Source organism: Populus nigra, chromosome 1, assembly GCF_951802175.1.
Source record: "Populus nigra chromosome 1, ddPopNigr1.1, whole genome shotgun sequence".
Taxonomy (NCBI): domain Eukaryota; kingdom Viridiplantae; phylum Streptophyta; class Magnoliopsida; order Malpighiales; family Salicaceae; genus Populus; species Populus nigra.
In genome coordinates this window covers 8,066,967-8,086,260 of record NC_084852.1, presented here as the reverse complement: position 1 = coordinate 8,086,260, position 19,294 = coordinate 8,066,967, and the positions used below count along the sequence as shown (strand labels likewise).

The window sequence follows — 19,294 nt, the reverse complement described above, 5'->3', positions numbered from 1 at the left end:
AAAACTCTTTTTGTGGAATATATTCATTATATTTTGTTTTCTTTAATTTGATAAAACTTATTAGATATTTTAGCAAAACTGAAATTTTTATTAAATAAATATTCAAATTTATGTATGTATCATGATAGGATTCGATCATCAATTTTGAACTCCATTAATGTATAAATAATAGATATTAATAAAAACTTTGTTATAAAAGTCCGCGTGGCTTGTTTGAGAATATAACATATATTGTATTTTAATTTATTTTTTATTTGAAAATATATTAAAATATATTATTAAATTTTAAATTTTATTTTTAATATAAATACATTGTTAAACTGATAAAAATAAAAATAAAAAAAATATTTTAAAAACGCAATTAGATCGAATGCCAAACGGGTTATGGTAAGAAAACATTGTTTAATAGTAAAGGACCAGGAAACCCAATCCTTTATTCAAAAGATGCGATGTTATCACTTGACAACCTTATCCCGGGTATTCGGATTCTCAAATCTCAACCCGACACGAAGCAAATAAAGTAGCCACGTGCCATTTAATATAAACCTCGCTCTCTCAATTTCCTTTTCGTCGTCGCCTTCTTCACTGCTGGAGCTTCAACTTTCGCTGCAAGCAAAGCAAAAGAAAGCATCAGTGATGGACGGAGAAGAATTCTCAATGGAAGACCCTTCACAGCTACTCCAATCAGCCTCTGATTTTGCTAACTATCCAGGTTACTCAACCTTCTTTATTTTTTATTTTATTTTCTCTTTTTGAGCTTATTTTTAACATGTGCTGTCTTTAAAAATCCAGGTGTTCCAAATGACGTCGCAGCCAAGGAATTTCTTGATCGTTTTCCGCTTCCAGTCATCATCAAGTAAGTTACTAGTATTTTTATAGCTACCTATTTATTATTCACGAATGTTGTTTTTTCTTTCTTTAAGAAAAAAGCTGCTTATTTTTCTAAATTAGGTTGTATTAATTAATTTAATTGAAATTGCAGTGCTCTGCAAACAAAATCAGAAGTGCCTGGATTAGAAGCAACTTTAGTGGCTTGTTTAGAAAGAATCTTTAAAACTAAGTGTGGTGCATCGCTTATTCCACACTATATGGTATGTAATATGGGTGTTTTGCTTCTTTTTATTATTATTATTATAAATTGAATTTATGATGGGTTATTTTTTTCTATTTTTTTGTGTTTTGTGTTTTCATTTCAGCCTTTTGTGCAAGTAGGTCTGACGGCGGATTCTCAATTAGTCAGGTGTTTAGCTTGCAAAACGGTATGGATTTATTTAAATACTTGAAACTTGTTATGTTTTCAATTTTGATAATAATTTGCTAGGTCAAATGTTATTGGCAGGTCTCTTGTCTCTTGGAGAATATTGATGAAACCATATCAGCTGCACAGCTGATTACTGACAATGGTGTATATCCGCTTTTGCTTGATTGTCTCATAAATGGGTAAGAAGCAAAATATCAGTTGCTTTATTTTATTTTTGAAAATAGTAGAAAAATCATATTGATCTTGACACACCCGTCTCAAGGAGAAATATGCAGTCTATCTTGACTCTTGATGGATTAATTTCCTTCAAAGATGTTGATGCACTAAGGCTGATTTCTATGCTGGTTAGATGTTTGATGTTTCCTCCATGTTGTCTAAATTTCTCAAACTACCAACAGGCTAACAATGCCACTTGTTTCATCTGGCGTCAATATGTTAATAACAGATTAAGATTGGCTGTCTGATGACTCGATAAACCTAATATATGATTTAGGGTCTACATGTGCTGGGACCACTTTGTGTAGCTCGTCACCTTGAAAGGCTTTATTTCCTCTCACTGTAATGTTGATGGGTGTCTGTAGTACATGTATTCAAAGCTTATACTGAGGTCATGCTGTCTGAAACCTACTGTTGATGTGATGCTACCTGTGAAATTTATTTCTATTTCTGCAGAAATGAACAAGTGGCAACTGCATCAATGGAGGCAATTGAGAAATTAGCTGGCTCTCAAAAAGGCATGGTAAAGACTGATCAGTGTGCCACTAATCTGGAAATCAAGTTAGTTATTATTTAATTTATTTGGACTGATGATTGTCAATTGTTTGCAAAATGTATGCAGGAAATTGTCTTCCCTGCAAATAACAGCGATGATATGCACCTAGGAAACTTATCAGCCCGATGTTCATCACTGGTATGCTTATTGGGGAGTGGATTTCTTAAAACTGATGTTCTTTCTTCATGATATCTTTTCTTGATTTTACAGTTCCATCTTCCATATTGCTATACAGTAGCTAAGCTTGTTTAGATGACATGTGTTCTTTATAAGTCGAATTTTTTGGCTAATTTGTTATACATGGCAAAAAATTCTTTCAGGGACGTGTCCGGGTATTATCTTTAATAGTGAAATTATTCTCTGTTTCTAGAGATGTGGCATCAGCGGTTTACAACTCAAATCTGCTGAGTTTATTGGAGGCAAAAATCAGCAATACAGATGATACTCTTGTATCTCTAAGTGTTTTTGAGCTCTTTTATGAGGTTGGTGTTGCTTATCTACTTTTTACTTGATCTCTCTTTTCCTTCTTAACTGCTTTTGAAATGATCTATCCTCTCAATCCATATCGAAAGGCCAAAGCAAGCATTCTAATCATTTGATAGTTAGTAGCAGCTAATTAGTGCCAAGTACCATTATACATCCCTTTGAAGTGTGCATCAATTATAAATCTTTTGTTCCATTCCTCAACTTCAATAATTAGCTTGTCATTGGAGTTTCAGTATGCAAAAGACCATAGAAAATGTGACCCCATAACATGCAGAACATAAGAAAGAGGATTTGCTTACCCTATTGTTTTTCCCGCTGCCTTTTTCACCTTTTATTGAACTTGTTTTTAAGGCAGTGTCAATCAGTTTCTTAATGGTTGACTGGTTCATCTTTGTTCCTAATTTTACCAGTCAAGTGTCAAACAAACCACTCGAAAATTCACTCACAGGGTGAAAACTACAATTTTTCTTTAATAGCATGGATTATAGAGTTTCATGGATACGATGGCATTAGATTGGTTGACAGACAGGAGCAGGCTCGGGGAAGAATGAGGCAATTCTAGGTACTAATTGGGCTTTTGGTATTGCAGATCAAAGGAAGTTAAGAATTCTAGCTGAAAAATACATGGAGGTTGTGAAAAGTGTGTAGAAACAAGGTTTAGGGGATGGGATAATGGTTAAAAATCTAGCTGTTTAGATACTGGAAATGGAAAAATTATAGTGAGTTTACTAGGAGTTTGAAGAATTAGGAGATGCTCCTGCAAATGTAACAGAACCTTAGTTATGAGTTCAGTTTTGAAGGGAAGAGATACTGAGGTTGTCCTCTTTCAATGGAGATGCCACCTTGTTTGCTAACAAGAAGGATTTCTGAAATGTTTGAACCAATGAGAAGGATTGAATTGTGACAAGTTTCTTTTTCTAATGGACAAAGATCTCATGCTCCTCAAAGACCGAAGAAGAAATAGGAAGTTGAGATCCTAGTAAAATGTTTTCTTTTGGATGCAATCACAGGAACTCTGAAAATGTTAAACACCAGCAATAAGTGGAACAATATGGTAGAGCATCATAATCTAATGATAGATCATCATAATTATAAAAAAAACAAGAGAATATTATTAGTGTGTCCAAAGAAACCATGTTCCATGTATCATTGTAAAGCCATGTAATGGACAAATCATGGCTCACATGGTTTAAGACACCTGGGTTGCTAAGAGGAGGTATATGTGATCTCATACCAAGCAACATTCAGGCAATACTTCTGAATGATATTGTTTGCCTGAATAATATTTTACCTTCTGGCCTCATTTTATTTTTTATTTTCTGTTTTCCTTTATTTGTTATCTTGTGTGCATTTTGATCTTTCCTTATTATGCATGGTGAGTGAATGAAGCTAGCAGAAGTAAAACATGCCACGGAATTCTTATCAAAGACCACTCTTGTCCAACTGCTCTCTTCTACAATCAGGTAGTTGTTTAAGTAATATTGTGTACGACTATTTCCATAGATTTTGATCCTCTCTGCTTTTGATATTATCTTCCTCTTCTTATGTGTTTTGTTTCTACCCCTTTATTTTGAAGCAACATGTCAAAAGAAGCTATATTAAGATCAAGAGCAATGATGATAAGTGGAAGACTTCTCTCTAATGACAACATATACATGTTCATTGATGAATCCAGTAAGACTTACCCTGGAGTTCTTGAGCTTATAGATTTTCATAAGGATATTTATTTGAAGAAATTGCATTTCAGTTCAGCAATAGTGCTTCATTTTATTTCTGTTCACATTGAGTGCAACTGGTCTATAAATAAGGCATCATGCATCTTGCACAACTGTGAGATGTGCATTTTCTGAGTCATGTAACAGCCACTTACTTTCTGTGAGATATTTATTTGAAGAAATTGCATTTCAGTTCACCATTAGTGCTTCATTTTATTTCTGTCACATTGAGTGCAACTGGTCTATAAATAAGGCATCATGCATCTTGCACAACTGTGAGATGTGCATTTTCTGAGTCATGTAACAACCACCAATTTTTATCTTAATATTGAGAAGTTTGTAAATGTACTGTTTTCCTTTCAGATTTAGGTGTTAAAACCATTATATCAGCCATTGATGGAAGACTTCGGTTAGAAAGTCAAGATTTGAATGAATGTGAATCTGCCCTTGAAGCATTGGGCCAAATAGGATCATGTAAGTACTAAGCACATGGCAAATTGATGTAAGCAAGTGATATGGTTGCCATAACTTGAAGCAGCTTCAGTTCATTGATGGTGTTTTTTTATGGATGTACATTGACATTAAGTCTTTATATTTGTTAACATGGTTTTGGTGGAGCTCCAGTTACTCACTGCATCAATAATAGCATGTTTGAGACTTTCGACTTGTTTGACATGGGCCCACTTCGAATTTGTTTGGAATCTTAAAGTAGTGTCATATCGATTTCTTTGATGTTTATTGATAAATCTGTTTCCTTTTTATTTTATTTTATTATTATTGACAAATGATAACTCAAACACACCAGAGTGCAAACTCAAAATAATGTATGCTCTCAATGTAGAACTTCATGGACTAGATGAGATGTCTGTCTGACTGTTTGTTTGGAGGATTCAAATCTACATTGCATAGATTGAAAAGACATCATTAGGTCTTATTTTATCTATTATATCATAAAATGATTTACAAGTTCTCACTTTAATCTGCTTGAGAAATTCCTGAAACTCTTTTCATTTGTCATCTCTGATGAAACTGAAAGCTGTCTATTGTTTTCATATGCTCTTAGCAAACCAAGGAGCAACACTGCTACTCACAATTTCACCTCCTGCTGCTAGACATGTTATTGATGCGGCCTTTGATAAACATGCACGTGGCAAACAATTGGTGAGTGCTTCAGATCATTCTATTCTACCTTTTGCATTTGTTGGCACGCGATAAACCATGGGAAGCTTCCCTTTAGTCAATAGTTTTAACTAAAAAAAGGGTTGATAGAAATATGCGTACAAGTCTAGTAGGTAGATAGAAATATGAAGGCATAGTACACTAGTAAATTTCACCTTACAAAATTGTTGACTGCAGAAATAATGCAACTATAACGCTAAATTGATGCATTTTAAATCATTCTATGCTACCCTACTTCAGTATCTGAGGAGTCGAGCATTAATTTTTGATACATACAGAATGTAAACATAACATATGATAATCTGTTGCAAGTGTCCTAGTTTGTAGATCAAGTGATACAGCATTAATCATTTCTGAAGATCAGAAGGAATTTCTCATTGACTTCCCATGCTCATCTGAAGTATGCTGTCTCCAGTATGAGAGCCTTCTTTGCTATGTATCAGGAGCCTCAGAGAAGTACTGCTAGATCTCTGGAAGGACATCACATAATCAAATATATTAAACGTGTTGAAGATGTGTGCGAGTTAAAAAGATATCCAATATGGATGTGCAAAATTTTACCATGCTGCTTAACATCTCTTCGCAGTCTCTGTATATTCTTCTGCATTTGCATCTATGAGCTTTACCCAATTAGCATGTTTTAGAAGTAACTGAATTCTTTTAACTATAATTGAACTTTCTCCTTATTAAAGGAATTAGTATTGCATCTATGCTTTATCCATACTCCAGCTCTGCAACTTCATCCCAAGTAACAGCCAGTGTTTTTAGTTTGCAAGTCTTTTCACTATGAAAATGTAATGAGTGATCTTCTATCAAGAGAATTCAGAATAAAAGAAATATCATATGTGACATTCTATATGTTCTTTTTAAAATCTGAGATGGTTTTTTAATGTTAAATGCAGGCTTCATTGCACTCTCTTGCAAACATCTCGGGCGAAACTCGATCTGATAGCAACATCATACTGAATGGTGATGCAGAAGAAAGCCTCCGGCTCTTGATCTATGAAGCAGCATCCAAGAGCTCAAAGCTGACACCATCAGTGAGCATTTTTTTGATATAATTTCTTGATTCTTTGCATGTTCTGTCGCAGCATGGTCTTGTTTCTCATAAAGTTCTGTGATTCACATTGCTACAAGTTTAAGTTAATAATACATCACGTAAGCGCCAGCAACAAGCAGGTTGCCATATCATGGGTCCTGTGTAAGACCTGCATTTTTTGTTTCAGCTAGGGGAGAATATTTCCTTTTCTTCTTGTTGTACGCACCTTTCAATTTTTCATAATTGAAATTAAGTTGGTTCAATTGGCAGGGACTTTTCCTATCAGTTCTTCAACAAGATTCACAAGTTCGACTGGCAGTAAGAATTTATCTCCACAATTTTTCTCTCATTTACTTGGTACACGACATGAAATTTTAAAGACATCTCAAATTATTATAAGTAAAGTTGAGTGGTTCTCTTAAGCCCTTTTTCTTGAGTTCTTGTGATTTTGCATTTCATTTTTTTCCTTTTTACAAGCCTGGTTCATAGTTAAAGTAATAAACACCTGGAAAAGCAGTTTTAAGCATGTCAAAAGTAGCTTTTCAAAAGATCTAGCCTTTGGTTGAGTTGAACTAACATTATTTGAGTCTAGCTGTATCTTGGTGCTTACAATTGCTGGATACAGATTATATCAATGATATGTAATATGACATCCTTGTGTGATTATTTTCAGGCTTACCGAGTGTTAACTGGGTTGGTGGCTCGGCCATGGTGCCTAATGGAAATTTGCTCAAAGCAAGAGATAATAAATATAGTGACTGGTCCAAATACTGAAACAACAAAAATAGGTTTATATTGTCTCTTATTCTTTGTTTTAATTTGAAATGATTGCATGCTTAAAACTATCATGCATTTTTTTTTTTGTGCTGCAATGATCGCATTGCATGGTTAAAACTGCTGTATTTGCTATTATGTGTGTGCTTGACTCTCTCTACTGGGAGCAGTCTTAGCTACAGTTACAGTTATTATTGTGTTCTTTGTATACAAATTCTTGTTTCCTTTTTCCTTTCTCAATTTATTTTTATCTCTTCAATTTCCTCACCGAAGAAGCTTGTTTATAGGAGGACAGTCTTAAAGAGTGGAACTTAAAGAGCATATAACTTTGTTTATTATTCATCTCCATGCATGCCTCAACAGAAACCATAAATACGATCATTCAATTGACCCTTGCTTGCCGTCTGTAATAAAATGTCTTCTCCTGGATTATTTTATCTGAGAATGTGGAATTTGGTTTTGTTATTGTGCCTTTTCCTCCCCATTTAGTTTATTTTATACTTTGAGTCTACAAGAGTTACTGCTTTTTAAAATCTTTTTAATGGAAAATTTCAGGTATGGAAGCTAGATATAAATGTTGCGTAGCAATCCACAGAGCCTTCATGTCCTCCAGTAAACTTACTGGCAACCCTGCTCTTGCTCCAATAGCTGCCAAGGTGAGATTGATAGTAATTCACAGTTCCTTTTGCTTCTTTATTGCAGAGGAAGTATTTTCTTTTTTCCTTCTTCTTGTTGGTTGTTTCTTTGTGGACAGCTTCAAACAGTGCCTTCCACGTTCTTAAGAACTAGTTATATCAGGCATATTTGTTGCCTTGCTATCTCCAAAACTGACTGATGAAATTTGCTGAACCTCCTCTTTCTAACCCGTTGGTTTTCATTGATCTGATTACAGCTGCAGGAAGCTGTTAGTCGAGGTCCATATCTTGCAGACAAGATTTATCGTGAAGCACAACCTATGGTTGTGACAGCTGATAGATTCTAACTTGCTTAGGCAAGACGAGATATAACTTTCCCATCTGTTGTTATGTACTCCGTACCGCTTTCATATGGTTTCACATATATAAGGCTGACACCAGACTATAGGACACAGTTGCTCTTTTTACCATACAATTCAGGAGTTGTGGACTTGTAGGCTGTGCTCGGGGCACGAGATGAGGTGGTGGCTTATGCAATGTTAACTATGGCATGGTATATCTACAGGTATCTACAGGTACAAATGGATAGCATTGTGATGCCAACAAATTTCTGAATTGTGTAGAATTGTGAGGGTGTTTTTTTTCCCGTGGGAAAGAAAATAAATAAAAAGGAAGTTACAATCACTGAGGTGCTGAGCGTAGGTGCACATTTATGCGTTTGTTTCTTAGAAAGTGATTTTTGATCAATTATTTTTTAAATTTTTTTGTGTTTTTTTTTCTTTAAAAAAGTTAATCAACGAAAAATACTTTCAGGATAACAAAAAATATTTTCTAGTCAAAAAAAAATTTAGCTTGATTTCCAGAAAAAATATTTTCTTTTTATTTTAAGCGAAAAACACTTTCCGTGAAATTGTGAAAAATTTAGAAATGTCAGGTTCTCAAATCTTTGATTATATATTTTATTTTGAATATTTATTTTTTAATTTCATTCTTTAAAATTTAATTTTTATAATAATTCTGGTCCTTATTTTTATAATTGTTATTTGTTTTTTCCTTATCATTTTTTAATTGAAATTTTTTATCTATCAAATTTGATATTCATTCTTTTGATTGTTATTTATTTTATTTGAAATAATTTATGAAATGTTAATTATTATTATTTTAATTTTTTTATCTTTCAATTTTTTTTTATTTTTTAGATTTGATTTCTATTATTTTGATTATTATTTATTTTATTTGAGATAATTTATGAAATTATATTTTTTTTTTCAATTTTATTCTCATTTAACTTTTTAATTTATAAGATTTGTTTCTCATTATTTTAATAAATTTTAAAAAAATTAAAACATTAATAAGTTATTTTTCAGTTCATTTTCCATGATATAACCAAGCACTGGAAAGTGTTTTTCAACTTATTTTTATTACACTACTAAACATTATAAAATAATTTACTTCTTAGAATTTACTTTTCAAAAGAAAATTAAATAAATAAACAGGGTGTAAGAAGCTATTGACTTGAAAAAAGTTCTCAAAATATATTTATAAAGAATTCTCAAAATATATTTATAAAGAAATTCTTTTTTAGAGAGGAAAGAGATTTTCTCATAGTTGAATATCTAAAATTTTATTTTATAATATAAATATTTAATTTAATATCAGAATATTTTATGATACTCAAATACATTAGAGTATGTAAATAAAAATAAAAATAAATCCTAAAATATAAAACTTGGACAATCTATCATAAAATAAAATTAAAAAAATATATTTATTGATCACGTATTGTTTGATTTTTTGAAGATAAAAAAAAAAGAAAAAAAGAAAAGGGATAATGGTGCATTGCCCCATAACAATCTACAATGCATTTGTAAGATGATAGATAATAACTGCAATAGTAAAACTACATCTTCTTTTAGTTTGTAAGTGTAATTTGTAATATATTGATTTTATTGTTTTCATAACATATAAATGGTGATTTTTTTTAGATTTTTAAATAAATAAAATCTGCTACAACATAACAAAATGATTAACTAGTTTAAAGGAAGCTAATAGTAACGAATTTCAAGTCACCAGCTAATTTTATTCATTAATATCATGTCTTATGAAATATCATTTTGGATATATAGAAAAATAACTAATAAAATACTAAGTACTTGTATTGTAAAATAAAAACAATATTGGATAATTATAATTATAAGAAATACTAAATAATTATAATTATAAAAAATACTAAAAATGTGGAAAAAACATTGTGGATAGTCCACAATGTTCTTTCTATTTTGCCCGTCTTGAAACCACTCAATTAAATAATTTTTGGTGTATTTTTTTCATTTAACATGAGTCCATTTATCGTTGCCATATTTATAAAAGATATCTTGATCTTTTTACATGTGTTATGCATAATAAAATAACTTTAATATTCTTTGATCAAATTTCTTAAAGTTGGGGTTAAAGGTATTTTTATCCTTTAGATTTTATATATACAAAAAAAATCTAAATTACTTGTAAAAAGTTAAGTTTTATTCACTAATGATCTGTGGTGTTTTAATATTTTCAAAATGATTTTTTTAATAATAAGTTGGTGGAGAGGATTTATTAAAATTAAAATTTTTAATATATAATAAAATCACTTAACTATCCTTGAGATAAAAATAATAATAAAAAAAGCTTCCTTGCAAAGGCTTTTGCATCCTTTTATCTTGGTTTTTTTTATTATTTTCATGAGAGCTAAAAGACACTTTGATCTTTTAGAAAATATACAATATTAATAAAAAAAACAGATTGTTAGCACGTGCCAGCAACTAAATGCATTCATGCCCTTTGGGTGGTGCTTGTAATAGCATCCTAAGATCAAACGACATCTTTAAATGTGGTGTTGGAAGTGCGCCAACCTCCTCTAGTTGAGCCTTGGTAAAAAAATTTCTTCCTCTCCCTCTTTTCTTTCCATTCTCCCTGTCATGGTATGAGTGTGTTATATCATTTATTTTTAATATTTAATTTAGTTCATATTCTTTTTATTACTATATATTTTATTTTTTAATATTATTTTGATTATTTTTTCTACAATCTTGCCCCTGTCATTTAATTTAATTTGATTTTCATGTCAAAGTTGATCTTTATTACTAACTAAATTTTATTTTCAATTTTATCCCTAAGCATTTGGTTTTAATTTATTTTTACGTCAAATTGGATCCTCGTTTTTTTTTATTGTTGATTGTTTTGTTTTGAATGTGTTTATTTTATTGCATTATTTTCCAATTTAATCCCTTGGTATTTTTTTTATTGAAAATTTTTCTTCGCAATTTCCCCCCTTCTATAGGGTCATTCCCAGCCTCATGGCTAGGGTTGACAATCTCAAATATTAATATAGATTGACTTTAATTTTTTAAATCCTTTTATAAAATTAATTTATTTTCAATTTTATCCTTTAATATTTGATTTTTTTGAATTGATCTTTGTGCTTTTTTCTCACATTTTTTTATATGGGGTTATCTTAATCACGGGTTGACTCGAATTTTTTTCATTGCTTTTTTTTTAAAAAAAATATTTTATTTTTTAGTTTCATCATTAAACATTTTTTTTATTGAGAATTTTGCTTCATTGTTTTTTGTATTTGCCTCTACCAGTCAGTCTTGATGTAATGATCACGATAATGAGTTTCAAAAGTTAACATGTGTTAACTTTGGTTCTTTTTTTTATTCTTTTTAAAAATAATTTTTTTTTCAATTTCATCTTTCAATATATATATATATATATATATATATATATATATATATATATATATATATATATATATTCCTTTTTTTTCACTTTTCTCTCTATGGGGCCTACTTTAATCTTATGTTCATGGTCGTGAGGTTAATGAGTTAATCTATGGTGACCCATATCTTTTTTTTTCATTGTTGTTTTTAATTATTTTTTTTTAGTTTTGTCATTTAATATTGAGTTGGTTGATAGTCGAGCGGAATATTTTTATTCAATTTGCTTTTGTGCTTTTGTTGATGAATTGTTTTTTTACCTTTTAATGGCATGAAGAATCGTCTGATTAAACAAAACAATTCCTAAAAAACAAAGTTACTAGACACAATTAGTGTATGATCCATGTTGCGAGATCAAGTATTGTAATCCTAGTAATCTCTTGATCAAATATCAATCTATTTAATTATATGTGTTTATAAGCATTTCGGTTTGTGATTGAAATTTTTTATATCTAAAAAAACGTTAGAAAAACCTGTATATTTTTTTTTAATTTTTAAATAACTTAATTCAACCCGAGATGAAGCAGAAGTCATATAAGTAGTTATTCACTATGACATGAACACATATTTTTAATATAATTAAGTATTATTTGGTTAAATTCTATTGTTGTGATTTTGAGATATAAAATGATTTTTTAACATACTACAAATAATTTTTAAAATAAACATTCCATTTTATACTAAATAATTACGAACTTAATCTTATATGTTATAAGCGTGTGTATATTTTATTAGAGTAATTATTAAGTTAAAAAAAACTACAAAAAAAGAGTTAAATTGGGTGATAATATATACACACATCCACATTTTATTTCAACAAAAAAACTCTTAATAAAATCAACAACATAAAAAAGGATTTTGACATAGAGTTGCATAAAACAGTTGAATCTATGGAATGTATGTAATTTTTTTTTATAAAAAAAAATTAATAGAAAAAATTGTCTTTTTAACTAGAAAAAATGAATTTTATATTAAGCAACTATTTTTTAATTACTATTAAAAATAGGTACCCTGCTTTGTTTAAATTTGATTTACTTTAAAAGCAAAACAAGTGTTAATCAAATATTTATTTTATATATCAAAAAGTAGTTAAAGCAGTTGTACTTCAATTATTTGACACGAGATTAAAGAAATAAAGGTGAATTATTAGAGAATTAATTATTATAAGAGCACATTTTAAGAATAAAAAAGTTGGTTTTTAAGAATGTTTAATGTATTCATAAATTAAAGGGCTAAATAATTAAATAATTAATGATGATGGGTGAGAAATAACTAAAAATTAATTTGGCATGTATTCTGAGACGAAAAAACAGAAGAAAAAGGAGCTGGACAATTGACGAATTACAACCATGATTAGGAAATCCTTACCTTGGCCCAAGTTTTATAATATACTGCTACCCAAACACTCTCCTAACTCACGATAACAAAACGGAGAAGCTATTGCATAGCCATCCTATCCACTTCACAGTCCTCAACATCTCTCATAAGCCAAAAAAAACCCAGAGCCTGCTCAGAGTGAAAAAAATGGCGACTTCCCTTCTGTCTCCTTGCTTAGGCCTCCCTCCCAAACTCAAAAACCTCTCCCTTAATTCCACAACATGCTCTACGTCCACTTTCAGCTCCCTCAGTTTCTCCTCTTCCCTCTCTCACAGCATCTTCAACAAAGGTAATTTCATTTTCATGACCCTAAAATAAGCATCCTTTTCAATCACATCTTCAAAGTTCTCATCTTTTTGTTAGACAATGCTAGAATTTTTATTTTGAGAACCCAGAAAAGAAAAAAGAAAAGACTTTTTTGGACCCATTTGTTTGTTTTTCAAGAAAGTTTCAATCTTTTTGTTAAATATTTTTGAGTTTTTTTAATTCCAAATGGTGATGTGGGTGTTGCAGGGTGTTTGTCAATGAGGACAACTCAAAGATCAATTCACAATTTCTCTATTGTCTGTGAGTCGACTCCAAAGAAAAAGGCTGATTCAGCTGAAAAGAGAACTCGTCAAGCTGAGAAAAGAAGAGTTTATAATAAAGCTCGCAAGTCCGAAGTTAAAACCCGCATGAAGAAGGTAACTCTCCTCCTTTTATTGATTTTTTTTTCTTTTTATGTATGCTTTCATGGGCTTTGCTTTCTTTCTTTTTACGGGTGAAATGGGTATGTTTCATTGTTATGTGGTCAAGTGTTTGTTTCCAGAATGTTACGAAATTGAAGCGATGTGAAGATTGTTTATACTTTTGTTAAATTGATGGGTTAAGATTGATGTGTTGTGCTCGTGAATTTTTACTTATTTTGCGTCTTAATTTTGTGCGCGCGAAATATCTGTGCTTCCTTTCTTGTCCCATGTTTGTATATTCTATATGTTTTGATTTTAAGAATGCTGATAATGGTTGCTTTTGAAAGAAAAAAAAAAAAGCATAGCTGGGGGTTTGGATCTTTGGGTTTTTGTTCCTACATCAGTTCTGTAGCTTTGAGCCGTGACAGAAATAGGTTGCTATTTGTTGTTTAAACGACTGGAGAGCGAGAGAGAGTCATGTTATGAGTCTAGAGAACATGAGGAGTTTTAAGTTTCATCGTGGGAAAATTTCACCATAACTTTCATTAGACGATGCGCTCATATGGTGTTCTGAATGTTGTGTTTAGTGCCTCAATTGTCATGTGTTAAGATGGTAGTTAGTGACCTTGTGCATTTGGTTTTTATATGCATATATCCTTTTTCTACAGAAACTAGCTTTGACTAGAAATTTCCAAATTTTAACCACTTAAATTGGCATGGAAGTTTTCAGAGTAGGATCAAAGGAACTCACTGATTATTCATGCAATTGCAATTTGACAGTTGATTTAGGTGAATAAATTGGTTTCATTTGCTTCTTGAGATTTCAAGGTGACTGTATTTGGTCTCTCAATTCAACAAATCATGTGAGGGTTGGAAAACATGGAAATGCCCTATTGTGAAGAATTCATAGGAAGGTTGCTGTACTTCTGCAAAAGAATTCCTGCTTATGTTGTGTTTCTTGGATGTTATATAGTGTGCTGAAGCACTCCAATCATTAGAGAAAAGCTTGAAGGCATGATGCCAGTTTCAGTCAAGGCTTGTTTTGTTGCTTACAACAAAGACTGGTAGCCCTTGCACTTACTGAATCATTGTCTTTGACCAGCCTTAGAAGAAGAAGCTCACGAGTGATATATACAATTTCTAAGTGCTATTTTATAGTTTTGGATAGATAACACGCAAAAAATAAGCTTCCACAGAACTTGATAGTTCTCCAAAGTTTGTTTATATTCATGTAGAAATCTTAACTATCAATGCACAGTATATACTGGATTTAATGCTTTTTTTGAACTTGCCATTTTGGGTGTATGATGTGTATGCTATCTCCACACTGGATTCTTAATTTGTATGAGACAGGAATACTAGAACTACATACCATGAAGTTAGCATGTGTATGAATATTAGAATCACATATGTATGAAGTTAGTGTGGGTAGTTTTGCAATTTTGCAGGACTTTGGTGCAAAAAGGGCTTTGGGCGTGAATCTTTGCTTGATAATGATTAGTACCGCTGACTTAGATGATCTGGTTCTCTCAAATTGACCAATTACTGTTTAAATTTAGGAATATTAGAATCACATATGCATGAAGATAGTATGGGTAGTTTTGCAATGTTGCAGGACTTTGGTGCAAAAAGGGCTTTGGGCGTGAATCTTTGCTTGATAATGATTAGTACCGCTGACTTAGATGATCTGGTGCTCTCAAATTGGCCTTTACTGTTTAAATTTAGTGATCCGGAGTCAATTCAGTTGAGACTAATGGAAATTGGGCTGAATAACTAATTGCGTAATGCTGCTGTGAAAATTTAGGAGTTCCGTGCACTGAATACTAGTAATGGGAAAAATAGAAATTACTAAGCTTTCCCCTTCCCCTTTCTGCTTTGCAGTGATGAGAATCTCATGGATCTCAGAATGGTAATTTTTATTGCAGGTCTTGGAAGCACTGGATGATCTGAAAAAGAAACCTGAAGCACAATTTGAGGAGGTCCTTCCTATTGAAAAGCTAATAGCAGAGGCATACTCGGTGATTGATAAAGCTATAAAAGTGGGAACCTTGCATAGAAACACTGGCGCACGCAGAAAGTCAAGGCTTGCCCGGAGAAAAAAGGCTGTGGAGATTCACCATGGCTGGTATACTCCTGCTCCTGCAGCAGCAACTGCAAGTTAGGACACCTTGGTTTTACCTTACGTAAAGGAGCATAGAAGAGGGGAATTTTTCTTTGTATTTGGAGGATGATGCTCTCTTTTTTGTTACAGATGTGTAATTCCTTTTGGTGCATATAATAGACATCTATCTGTTCTGTCACCAAAATATGACAATATATGTCGTCAGTGTGTCAATTCTTAGCAGAGAACATGCTCTAGAAAGCTAGTTTTTGTGACGATGACTTGTGAATGAATTGCTTGGGTGGATGGGCTGTGAAAGGCCATGTCCCTTGCATGTTGCGTGGAGATGGTTAAAGAGGTTAATGTGGGTGGTGTTCAACGATGAGTAAATGATCTTTTTACGGTGATTTGCCCTATGGAAACCTTACTTTTAGTGGACCGGTTACCATTTAAAATCACCATTTTTACTTTCTTGAAAAAAGAAAGAAAGAAGAAAATCACCAATTTGACCTGTAAAATAATTCCCTTAACGTTCAAACATCCATCATATATGTAACCATCATTGCAATTGATAATTTTTAAATAGGAATTAAGGTAGTGTTTGTGATTTTAAAACAAAAAGGATTGATCAAAACAGAGTAACAGTGGTCTGTGCGAAAAAAGCTAACCACCAGAAATTGGAATTCTGTCAACCCATGGAAGAAAAATTGGAAACCTTACTGTAATAATAACTCAAAAACTGGAAGAAAAAATAGTTATTTGACATGTGTTTTTGTTGCGGTTTAGATAATTATTTTTAGCAAAAACATACTTGAATATACAAGCTTTTACAATGCATTTTTTGACATAACAAAATCCTAAATATAAATAAAAAAAAGTTTATACATATATTTAATTAAATATATCAAGAATTATTTGTGTTAATAAATGCAAAAAAAATTATTCACGGTAACTAAAAATTAAATTGAAAAAAATCAAGAGAAATGTAGATTCAAATAGTGTATAATAACTTTATTATTACAATCAATTTTTTTTTTATTTAATCCAATGATAATAGAAATAAACGCATAAATGGGTCATAGACTAGATTGCATTTAATAACATTATTTATCAGAACCAATATTTTATTTAATAAAAAAATAATAAAAAACACAAATAGAAAAGTGATTTAATAAAATTAAAGAAAAAAAAAATAGGGTTGCACAAAATAATGCCTCTTAAGATCATTTTTTTTAAAGCGTATTCATAAACTAATTAAAAATGAAATCATATTTTATAAAAAAACATCATAAAAAATAAAAAATTTATTGTTGAATGATGAAAATACAAATAAAAAATAGAACAAAAAAACTCAATGGATCCAAAAAAAGACCCAGGTACACGGTCCAGGTGATGCGTCTCCCACTGTCTAGTTTCAAGTGAGCAAAAGGTCACTGGAAATTCAGGCCAAAGATTGTTTTGCTAAAAAAACTTGATTTTCAACCTGTTTTGATCCAAAATACCTAGAAAACACTATATACATGACCATTAAGAAACCTATTAATGACCATACATAGCACAAAAACCCAAAATCAACCTAAAATAAAAAACTTTTCTGAGCTCATTTAACATCACATGCATGGTGAAGGGCAAAGAACACATATGATAAACTCTTTTTAATGAATGAAACTCTTTGACACCAAAATTGATTTTTTATCATTAGAATCTAATTACTTTCTCTCTCCTCCATCAAACTAGGGACTAAAAAAATAAAAAAAATAAAATTTTAGATTGAAATTGGTTTTTTTGAAATATTGAGGGACCAAAAGTTTATCATTTGAAAAGTAAGAGGACCAAAGTGAATTTTTTGATCTAATTTTTAAACTACCACCTATTTTCTTTATCTTTTTCACTATGGTCCTCCTTCTTTCAATCTTGCCCTTCCTCAATAAATTTAAAGAGATTGGCCTTTGATTAGGTCTAAAAAGGATAAAATTGCCAAAATAAAAGTTTGATAATCAAAATGAAAAAAATAAGATAGTGGATCCATAATGGAATATGAGAGGTGTTACACTTTTTTGGTCCATAATGATTATGCCACAAGGTTTAGTTTTTTTCTATTAGCTATTTGACTCGTGCTTTACTGTGAGTCGGATAATTATTTTTTCAGCAGACAAATAAATATACTAGCTTTTTCAACATATTTTTTGACAAAGAAATGTGAATCATAAATAGAAATGTTTATGCATGCATTTAATTAAATAAATCGAGAACTATTCATGCCAATAAATGCAAAAAAGTCTTAATGTATCTATTTAACTTGCTTCATTATGGATCAGATAATTTTAGTTTCTAACACAAAAGAATAATTATGTAAGTGTTGTTAACATGCTTTTTGACATTGAGAAAAAAATATAACTATAAATCAAAAAATTGGTGCTTATATATAATAAAATAAAGTGAGGATCAAATGCGTTAATAAATATAAAAAAAATTTGTTAAACGCAATGCCGCAAGTAAGATCTCAAGTTAAATTTTAATGTAGTAGAAAAATGGAACAATGTTGCGAGTGTATTTAACTGTATTATGATTTTCTTAATTGAGAAACATAAAGACATTGTTTACACTAAACGAAATAAATTTTCGAATGTATGAACCGATAAATTGAGAAATAACTCTAATACCAATAAAATTCTAAAATAAAAAAATAATTATTACCCTAAAAGTAAAAGATAGATAAATATGATATCTAACTCTAATTTTTTCCCCTTTAATGCACTCTCTTTTTTAAAAAAACATTTTAATGGTCACTTTTCTTACCAAGAACAAGTAATTTTTATTTTAAAAACACATCATAAAAAAATTATATATAAATTAGAATAATCTCTTCGAAACATTAAATATATACAAGATAATTAACAAACAACTGCTATTTAAAAAAGGGACTAAATAAAAAATCTAAAAAAATAAGAGAGGAGGTTTTAATTTAAATATAAATTAAAAAATTATTTCAAATAAAAATAAAAATGGTATCAAATAAAAAAACAAAATATGAAAAAAAAAGCAAGATGTTGTTAGGCCAGCAAATCAAGCTCGCGCGCTTGTTTCATTTTGAAAAGGACCAGTGTGTGTGGGCCCTTATTTTTTATTTTGAAATGAGGAGAGCTATATATTATTTGTCTTAAATTGTTTTGAAGAAAAAAGGCAAGTAATGCGTGACCTATTTCTTCCTAGATTTTTATCATAGTGGTGGCTGAAAAATCAAGATTTTTTGTTTTTTGACCTAGAAACTCATTTCTCAATCTATTTCTTTTATATAAAACACCTATAAAACAAAATATATCTTTAAACATGTTTATGGCCTCAAATAAGCCAAAAACCAATTCATAAACCCAAAATCAACCTACAACTAAAAAATTTCTTGAGCTCAAATCTACCATTTTAAGTTATAAAAAAGCCAGATAACACCTATATGATACTCCTCTTAACAAATAGAACTCATTTACACCAAGATTAATTTTTTTATGGCCTAAATTGATGTTAATCAACA

General features: G+C 30.7%; 2 protein-coding genes across 3 annotated transcripts; both read left to right on the top strand.

The window, feature by feature from the left end:
* Positions 1–546: 546 nt before the first annotated feature.
* Positions 547–8,545, top strand: LOC133680132 (uncharacterized). 2 transcript variants are annotated; one of them, XM_062102956.1, is made up of 17 exons: positions 549–712; positions 793–856; positions 983–1,091; positions 1,197–1,259; positions 1,340–1,440; positions 1,934–2,000; positions 2,100–2,171; positions 2,354–2,515; positions 3,909–3,982; positions 4,096–4,193; positions 4,598–4,708; positions 5,298–5,395; positions 6,316–6,453; positions 6,723–6,770; positions 7,126–7,240; positions 7,782–7,882; positions 8,119–8,545. In XM_062102956.1, exons 1-17 carry the CDS (start codon positions 637–639, stop codon positions 8,206–8,208), a joined length of 1,587 nt encoding a protein of 528 aa, XP_061958940.1. In that variant the 5' UTR covers positions 549–636; the 3' UTR covers positions 8,209–8,545. The 2 variants fall into 2 exon arrangements, with proteins under 2 accessions (XP_061958947.1, XP_061958940.1); XM_062102963.1 differs by lacking the exons at positions 7,782–7,882; positions 8,119–8,545 and having other exon boundaries at positions 547–712; positions 6,723–6,856; positions 7,126–7,237.
* Positions 8,546–13,063: 4,518 nt separating this feature from the next.
* On the top strand, positions 13,064–16,172 carry LOC133681147 (small ribosomal subunit protein bS20c). The gene is made up of 3 exons (XM_062104293.1): positions 13,064–13,285; positions 13,510–13,679; positions 15,590–16,172. The coding sequence occupies exons 1-3, from the start codon at positions 13,144–13,146 to the stop codon at positions 15,824–15,826; spliced, it is 549 nt and encodes a 182-aa protein (XP_061960277.1). The 5' UTR covers positions 13,064–13,143; the 3' UTR covers positions 15,827–16,172.
* Positions 16,173–19,294: the final 3,122 nt, after the last annotated feature.